Source organism: Telopea speciosissima, chromosome 6 (genome assembly GCF_018873765.1).
Source record: "Telopea speciosissima isolate NSW1024214 ecotype Mountain lineage chromosome 6, Tspe_v1, whole genome shotgun sequence".
Lineage (NCBI taxonomy): Eukaryota > Viridiplantae > Streptophyta > Magnoliopsida > Proteales > Proteaceae > Telopea > Telopea speciosissima.
The window spans coordinates 64,280,208-64,289,702 of NC_057921.1; the positions used below are offsets into that span (position 1 = coordinate 64,280,208).

At 39.9% G+C, this 9,495-nt stretch overlaps 2 protein-coding genes across 2 annotated transcripts; both read left to right on the forward strand.

Annotated features, from left to right (window-relative positions):
• The first annotated feature begins 874 nt into the window (after positions 1 to 874).
• Positions 875 to 1,721, forward strand: LOC122666048 (protein SRC2-like). Its single transcript, XM_043862162.1, has one exon. The coding sequence runs from the start codon at positions 912 to 914 to the stop codon at positions 1,719 to 1,721; it is 810 nt and encodes a 269-aa protein (XP_043718097.1). The 5' UTR covers positions 875 to 911.
• A 1,909-nt stretch (positions 1,722 to 3,630) lies between these two features.
• On the forward strand, positions 3,631 to 5,020 carry LOC122663872. Its single transcript, XM_043859536.1, has 4 exons — positions 3,631 to 4,144; positions 4,274 to 4,402; positions 4,697 to 4,881; positions 4,934 to 5,020. The coding sequence occupies exons 1-3, from the start codon at positions 3,800 to 3,802 to the stop codon at positions 4,877 to 4,879; spliced, it is 657 nt and encodes a 218-aa protein (XP_043715471.1). The 5' UTR covers positions 3,631 to 3,799; the 3' UTR covers positions 4,880 to 4,881; positions 4,934 to 5,020.
• Positions 5,021 to 9,495: the final 4,475 nt, after the last annotated feature.

A 9,495-nucleotide genomic window follows, 5' to 3' on the forward strand; every position in this document is an offset into this window, starting at 1 on the left:
AGCTAATCTTAGGTCTCTAACCCTCACACAAAAGGGACAACCTAGTGCCAGAGTAAAACTGTTAGTAAAGAGCTACGTGCTACTAGACAAAAATTCTAAAATAAAATGGAACCACTTAAAAAATGCTGCCTAATCTGTAGTAGACTTACGTAGACGTCGATTTAAAAATGTGGTAGTATGTTACGATCCCATATCAACTAGGGATGTAAATGAATAGCCGAAATCCGTTACCGTATCCGTTTAGCACTATCCGAATCCATCCAAAAGCTAAATGAATATGGATACGGATAGGCTATAGCTATTCGAAAAGCTATATTTACATATAACGGATAAAATATCCGATCCGCATCCATGTCCGTATCCATATCCGTTTAGCACTATCTGAATCTGTCCGAAAACTAAACGAATGCGGATAATAATATTGCACTATCCAAACTGAATCCGATCCATTTACATCCCTAATATCAACCATATGGTGGGCTGATCTCACATCAGATACAAAAGGAATTTGATGTCCGTTGATACGTTTCTTTTCTACTGATTTCTATCCTCCCAAACACAGCCAATCTCCAACGGTATATAACCTTTTTCTTTCACGCAATGGGCTATGACATATATAAAATCAATTAAGGCCCGACTTCCGAAACCGGATATCACCAACCACATGGGCTGGGCTGAACTGGACTGGTTGAGACTCGACTGTGGTGCCACCCGGTTCAGGAGTATCCAGGTCTCTTGTTCACATAGAAGTCTATATTAATACGTAGAAGCCAGAGCCATCACCGACCCTGCCCTCGTTGGATAGTCGTGATCACCACTACCACCACGTTGTGTCTCTTTCCTCTGGTCTTTGATTTTAAGGCTTCTTTCTCTCTCTCTAAAGTCCCTGTGTCGCAGAGCAGCAGCAGAAGATGGTGTCGAGAGGTCCATTAGAGGTGAAAGTGAGCATTTCCTCAGCAAAGGACCTCAAGAACGTCAACTGGCGTTACGGTCCCCTCCAGCCTTACGCCGTCGTTTGGGTAGACCCAAACACCAAATTATCCACCCGCGTCGACCCCAGCGGCGACACCTCTCCAGAATGGGACGAGACACTTCTCATCTCTCTCCTCTCTCCTCTCGACGACTCCACCACACTCTTCATCGACATCGTCCACGTCAATGCACCACGCGATACCAAACCCTTGATCGGTTCCGCACGTCTCCGTCTCAAGGAGATAATCGATGATGTGGGTTTTGGACAGCCACACCACCGCACTCTGCGGCTCACTCGGCCATCAGGCCGTCCGCAGGGGAAACTCGATGCCACTATTACCGTCCGTGATCCTCGCTATGGTGAGCCAGATCCGTACCGTGCTGCACCCTATGCGGTTCCTCCTTCTGTGCCAGCTTACGGGTACTCATATCCCCCACAGCCGCAGCCCTATGCTGTTGCGGGAGCAGGATACCCATCCTACGACTATGGATCCTACGGGCAGGGTGGAAGTGGATATGCGGAGAGGGTGGAGAAGAGTGAAAAGAGTAAGAGTAAGTACGGGATGGGAACGGGGTTGGCCGTAGGTGCGGTTGCAGGGGTGTTAGGTGGGCTAGCGTTAGCGGAAGGTGCTGATTACGTGGAGGACAAGATCGCCGACAATGTGGCGGAGAGAGTCGAGGATGATGATGACTCAGATAACGGTGGTTATGGCGATGATGATGGTGGATACGGTGGTGATGACTTCTAATTTCTTAACCTGTTGTTTCGGGTCGGTTCGGGTCTTTTACTACTACAACTAGTATTCCTGGGCGGGTGGGCTGTTTGCATCAGTTCTCTCTCTCTGTCTTTGTGTAGGAGAAATAAGGGAGACAATATAGGCAGTAGGCTCCATTTCTCTCTCTCTCTCTCTCTCTCTCTTAAGTTCGCTTTATTTAATCTTAAGTCTAAATTAATGGCAATTGAAGTTTTATACTCTTAGCAAATAGCAAGAGATCCCAGCTAGTAAGTTTGGCCCTGTAAACTCCAGCCCACCTGAGCTCGGATAGGACCTGCCTGGGTTGGGCTTTTCAGCCTGCAAGGCGGGCCTGGGCTGGGCCTTGGCTGAAGGCTCAGTATGAGCCCGGCCTGATCCTGATTTTTATATGACTATGCAGTACGTATTACGTTTAAAGCTTTAAACTTTTAAGAGTATTTTAGGAGTATTTTTTTTTTTTTTTCACCAAAAAAATCTGGGTCAGTCTATCATGGCCAACCTCACTTGATCAGGGTCAATTAGGTTCGAGCTGGGCTGGACTGAGTTCAACAGGATTGGGCCTGAGCTAAAATGTCTAAAGTCTCAACCTGCCGAGTTGAGCTTAGGCTTAAGACGACTCAGGTTTGAACTGGGTTAGCCCTGTTTCACTCCTAAGACACTTCAATAAACTCTCAATGAGATAACTTCTTAGAACGTAAGGATTGCACATGGGTTTGTCAAAAAATAACATAATTGCACATGGAGCAAAGGGTATGGTGTAGTTTCAGCATTATGTCCATGTCGATACTGTACCAAAAATCAACTTGGTACAAGAATCTCATATTAATACCATATCGAACTTATTTGATACAGAAACGGTATCAATATACGATACATAGTACACATTGACACCCTTACTCAAAAGTGGATTCCTGAATCACTCAAATTGAGCTGCGAAGGGAGCTAAGCGAATCCGATTGAATAGGCTTGATTCCACTCTGATTCCTCAAATCATATGAGGCAAAGGGTATGGTTTCAGGTATCGATATTAGATTGGTTGTATTAGTTGATTTGTATCGATATCGATTGCAAATGATATCAATAATCGATAGCGTATTAGTGGTATCAAAACCTAGGTATCGATCTTTTGAAAATACAAAATGATCCAATTTGAACTGATAAAGTTATTTTTGGGAGAATGTTCAATGATATCAATATTGATGATAGTGACGATATCGATGATGACCTTGATACGAAGTTGCTAACTATGACGAATGCGTTAACTATGTATATGACGCCGAAAATAGACCGATTTGATATCATCCTTCAATTCTAATTGGCAAAAGCAATGGCTCATTCAAGACTTACTCGAACAACTACTCAACAAAAAATGAGAGCTTTGGTTTCGGCTCATCAGGATAGGAGCAAGCAAAAGAGAGATTTTCATCGTTTGTGGATCACTCGGATAAATGTAATAATTCGTGAAAAAAGGGTATTCTATAGTTATAATCGATTAATACATGATCTATACAAAAAACAGTTACTTCTTGTAAAATAAACATCCAAACTTATGAATATGAGACAGGGATAAATAGATCTATTTATCCCCGATCAAATTATATTTCTTCGATACACTATTGTCAATATAACAAAAAAAAAATATTTTATATTTTATCTATATATATATATAAAGACTTGTGTTGGATTAGACTGCACCCAGGCATATGGGGTAGGTGCAATGACCATCCTGCCCACAAGTCTGCGCTGCGGCACAGAACACAACCCCTTTATTTTTTGTTTCCAGAGTTTTTTTTTTTTTTGGTAGATGTAGATTTGAAAGAGCAAAAGAATGGAAAAAAACAAAACAAAAAAAAAAACCTGGTTCGCCGGGAAGACTTAGGTCGGTTCTACCGATTTTTAATTCCGTGTCTCCAGATTCTCCATCTGAAAACCATTCACGTCTGAGCACGACTCACGAGTCACGACACCCTGGCCTCTTTCTGTGCTCAGGCCTCCGACCTTCCGAGTGTTTTTCCATTTATCCTTGCTCCGTAGTTCTTGTCATTCTAGGGAAGAGAAAGAAAAGAAAGATTATGAGGAAGCAGACCAGCCCTTCCTCCGCTTTACCTCTGGTTCATCTTCTCCTGCTTCTCACTCTGTTGTTTGTAGCTAAGGATGGTGGCATTGTTAGAGTTGCAGAGGGAGGGAAGAGAAGGGTTTCTATCCCAGACGAGCTGGAAGACGTGATCGATGATGAAGAGGACGATGCTTGGAGGCAATGGGGCCAAAAATCCAGCCCATCGCAAGATTCCGAATTCGATCCTCCTCCGGATTTCAGTAAGATGGATCCATCACAGATTCAGGCCGAAATGATGAAGCAGCAGTCTGGCCCCTCTTTTGGTTTCGTCAAGCTTCGATTAGGTGTTCGACGTTCGCCGGTAACCCTAAAAAAACTCTTTCTTTTCCCCTAATTTCTCCTGTGCTCATAGTCAATTCCTTCCTCTTCTTGATAATGTTGACTTGTGGGTTTCCTTCCAAATCTGAGAATCTGAAATGGGTTTGTTTAGGATGTGGTCTCGGAGATTGCTATGAAATGGACCAAGGTTCTCAAGACCGGATCAATTGAGGTCAAGTTCATGACTGTTGATACCAGTACCATAATGTTCACAATGCAAAGAGGGAAGGACACAACAGAGGTAGGCTACTTTTTAAGATCTTCTTATATCAGTTCATAACTTCAGAAAAGTTTAGGGAAACGAACTAAATTCGAAAATAAAAGGAATTTTTTCTTTTAATCTTTAGCAGCAGTGAATGCGTTTCTAGTATTCTAATTAGTATTTTCTTAAGAATTTGAGACTAGAAAGTGAAGTAAAATTTAGTTCTAAAGAATTATGATATTAGATAAGTATTTGTTTCCATTTTTTGCTTTAATTTCATTTGGGTTTGTTTATGGACTCAAATCACACTTGTTTGTCGTCTATGTTTGCTAGTTGAAAGAATTTGTACTGGATCAACCGGAGGCATATGAGATAAAGATAGGTGATAATGTCTTCCGGAGACCTGGAGATCCTCCTCTAGAGGAAGTTCTCGAGAAGCTCCACACTGAGAAGAGTAAAGCCTATGATTATAGTTCTACAGAGTCAGCAGAGCAACTGAAATCGGACGAGCTATAGTGCTTTTGATGAATCAAATTAAAACTTTCCAGCTTAGCGCGTTCATTTTGATTATTCTTTGTCAGTTTGATTCAATTTGGTAGTTGATGTATCGGAAACTTCATGTGATTCAAAAGATCATGAAAGCCACCTGTTTTATGATAATTTTGAAGTTAATCCTCAATCAAACTGCTCAAAGAAATCACAGAATTGGTTTCCCTTTCAATTTAATTTCCTTTCAAGAATTGGGTTTCAAATTAAGTGCAGGAAGCCTAACTGAGCAGCTTCCGGTGCTGCCAGGATATTGACTGGAAGGGCATCATAAAGACTAACTAAATTTCAAATAAATTCATTGAAGCATAAAAATCCATTGTTGATTTGTTGTTGAAGAGTGATGAATCTTACTGGAATGTTAGACCCTGGTGCACTGGTTTGGCTTGAACCTGCTTCAACACTCCTGCTTTGGAACTGTAAAAAAAAAGTTTCGAGAAGCCATGTTTAGGGGACACAATACACAGCTCTGACTGAAATTTCCATTGAAACAGAGACCAGCTTAAGCAATAATTCATCAGCAAACAGTTCATCTTTCACAATTGAAAGTTTTCGAATAGGGAACTGCAATGCCACCAATCTCAGAATGCATTATTCTGGGCTGGTTCCAGACCCAGAACCCACACAACCAAGTTGAAAACTTCACTTTGGCCCAACCTCAAACCTTAGGCTGGCGAGGCTTGTGTTCCATGTTTCTTTTAAATTTAGGGCCAGAGTTCTCTGTTGGGGGGGGGGGGGGTCATTACCACCTTTCACTGAAAACATTTCTCCTTAAATTTAGTGTTTCTCCCGAGAACGAACTTAAACCATCTTTTTAATCCTCTCTTCTTCTCAGAGAGAAAGAAGAACCATTGGCTCTGTCCTGTAAACTGGTGGTTATGAAGTAATAGCTAACTTGGGTGATCGGGTGTGTGCGCAAAGTCATTTGAATGAAATTTAACCAGGACCCATTATTCCATTCAAAGATTGAAGTCTTTTAACAAGAATTTGGGATTTAGTAGTAGATCTTGAATGTTAAGTTAGTCACCAAAAGTGTTGAAATATTAGGAGTTATAGGGTTGCAGTCTTACATTGGTTAAGCAAGGACCTTCATTATCTTTATATACCTTTTGGGTCATCTCCACCTAATACTAGCGTATACTTTTTCCAACATGATATGAAAGTTTGCGCCTAATTTGTCTGTCTACATGTAGAACTAAGTATGTCGAAGCTTAGGATTGGTCTCTCTTTAGGGATTCCTCCAATTCTATTCAAGTTTAGGGAGACGTTCTTGTCACTAGCCCCCTTGCTGGCAAGGATTGGGGTCCAGCTGTGCAATGACCCAAACACCCCTATTTTAGCTGGGCTGAATCCTCCAACTCCTGCACGGCTAGAGAAGAGCCAATTTGTGGAGGCAAACGTTGGGCGCAAATTTAACCTATAATTGATGGTGGTTAAGGAATAAACATGAGCATAGAGAATAAATAAATGAAGAAGCAAACAATAAGAGATACAAACAAACTCAGTGGTGGAAGTAATTAATCTATCAATACCTGATTTTTTGATCAAATTTTAACTCATTACTTGTTAAAGGGTCCAACCAAAAATAAAAAAGGCATTAAATGAAGAGAGCTGCTCAATGATAAGAAAGACTATAGCTCTATTTCACCCCAACATCTCAACATTACCAAAACCAAATTATGTATTAATGCAAGTGAAGAATTTTTACTGTTCCATATATTTCACTTATTTATTTTAAATAGTATGAGCTACTATATATATGGGCAGGAGATCGTTGTCCAGTCATGTAGCGTCTGCATCAGTGCGGGGCCAATGAGAGCACGTGCAAGAAGGATCTACTTGAATGAAATTTTTTAATTCACGCGGTCCTATGTCTGGGGGTAGGAATATAAACCACTTTTTGAAGAAAAAAGATAGAGATTGGGATTGGGACTGGGTTGGTTTAATACTATCAAGTTATTTAATTGCTGTCATTAATGGGTGGGATGTATATGATCAATCACATACTTATACCCATGAAGGACCGAAATGGTGGATCCAAAAAACCGGTCCCTTACTCCATCTAATAATTCAACTCAAGGATTTAAACCTATGAATGACCAGTTCAAACATGGGTCATTTGTGTTTCTCGTGGCACTAACCACTTGTCGGTGCTTAATAGATTATGACTCTGTTTGAATCAAGGTTCAGGTACGTGGATTTGGTAGCGGTATCAACTTTTTGTTGATCTCTATCCCGTTTCAGTTGGAATTGGCCTAAACCCTAGAAATCCAATATATGAATCGGCCGATTTGAATAAACCGGAATCAAAATAGAATCCAGCCAATCTGATCCTATCAGACCAGGTTTTGATTCTTTGAACTATGGTCAGACTGGAATCATCTTTGCTTGACTCTTTTATTTATATATTTATTGGAAGGTTCCTTGAGAAAGCAACACAGGAGGATCAGACCAATGAGGTGTAGTAAAATAGAATCGTGCAAACGAGAGCAACGAGATCATTTCATGTGTGAAGCAAAGAGACACACACCTCAAAAAACCTTTTTTCCATTAATTTTCTTTCCAAGGTATCTCGTGTCTTAATCATAGTTAGTTAAAACACGTTTTAAACGCCATTTCCTTGTCGTCCTTTTTTGGTTGTTGCCATTTTCTGAATTGATGATCCCAATTATACAACAAAAAATACCCAAAAAATAAATTAATATTAGATACACTTATAATTATTACATCAAATATTAATATTTAATTAATAAGACATGAGTTTGTGTTATATCATTTTTTTGTTGTGTATTTTTCAAATGGGAAAGAGACCGCTGCTTGGGCCTCTAGAGTCTGCACGCGTGCGCTGGCCAATGGGCAGGATTTCCACCTTTTCATTGGGGGCAATGCTGTACTATCACATGCTTCTATGTCTAGGTGTAGGAGCCACGTGGGCCTACGCGACCAGGTAGCGTTCTTTTCCCCTTTTCAAATTTAAACGTTGAAAACTCCTATCTCTATTTTTTACCATTCTCAAAATGTTTGATTGTATTTTTAATGAAAGAAAGAACGCTAAGCAGTGATATGCCTCGGCATGTACCTGCACCCAAGCACAACTGCACACAAAATGAGAGATGCACCCCTAGTTCTTTCCGCATTTCCAAGGGGTTTGCCGATCATTTCCCGCTCAGTTATGCCTAGGCATTAATATACACTGAGGCATTGAACCGGTTAGCATTTCTTTTCCCTATTTTAACTATCTTGATAGAATTCTGAGCCATTTTAAACATGTTATATCGAATAAATTTTTAAAAAAAATTTCCCTTTTTGATTAACTTTTTTTTTTTGATAAAATCCTTTTGAAGAAAGTTTTCATACTGTGTATATGATATGAAAGGATGAGAGTTTCAAGGCATTAATTAATTGGTGGGAATTTATAACTTTTCCAACTCTTTGTGAGAGGGAACATGACTCAGTATGCTTACACGACTGTGTATGAAAACTTCCCCCAATCCTTATTAACTAACTATGACCTTAACAATCCTCACATTCTCCACCAAAAAAAACAACAATCTTCACATTAACTTTCTCTTCTTCATAATTCCCAAATAAGGTCTGGATGATTAAAGTTAGATGGCAACATGTCACACTACTACACTAGTGAAGTGTTGGGGAGGTTTTGTCCTCACCAACCAACTATTACCAAACTTGTTAAGCTAATGAAGTCTGTTCCACTAATGTCCAATCCATAGGACTCACTCCCTCGTGGTACTCGGACTCTTTGATTGAAAAAAGGAAGTTCGTAGGGGGGACCTATCACCTATTCAACAACTTAACTACTCAATGCATGCGAAAGCCGTTTGAAACCAAGAAAGGCTGGCTGGACCGTGTGAGCGTGAGATTCCAATTTAATGCCCTTCAACATAACCATCATAATTAATTGATTGATTGAAACCCTTTTTTTTTTTTAATCAATTTTAAATGCCATATAACTTCAATACGAGAAATTTTAGGGTTTGAAAAATCCAGGGTTATATGGGTATTTTGGCAAAATTCTTATGTAGGGTTTTATTATAAATTTTGTAACGAGAGTTTTTATTCTTATGATGCAATCTAAGAGAGGTGTGAGAACAAATTGGACGTAAGTAATCTTGCCAAACCATGTAAATCCTAGTGTGCATTGTGTGATTATTTACGATTTCCATATATTTTTTTGTTCTTTTTAATGAATCTTCCAACACACAAAGATGGACCTGATGGATCCACTGATCGGATGTGAAGAATGAGGCTGTTGGTAAGTACATTACATTGATTGATAAAACCAGCCCATGTGGTTTGGTTAAATACATTTCATTGATTGATAATAAAACCAGCCGTTTGGTTTGGTTAAGTTCATTTTATACATTGTTTGATAAAACCAGTCAACCTAGGACATGGTCCCCAAGACAGGATGAAAGGCTTGTTTGGGTAAAGAAAATTATGCCCTCCCCCCCCCCCCCCTCCAGACCAAAGAAAAAAAACTCTATTGTTTCCAAATTTTATAAACTGAATTCGGTTGGATTTGAATTGATCGTAACCAGTCCCAAAAATCTTAGAATCGGCTTCTA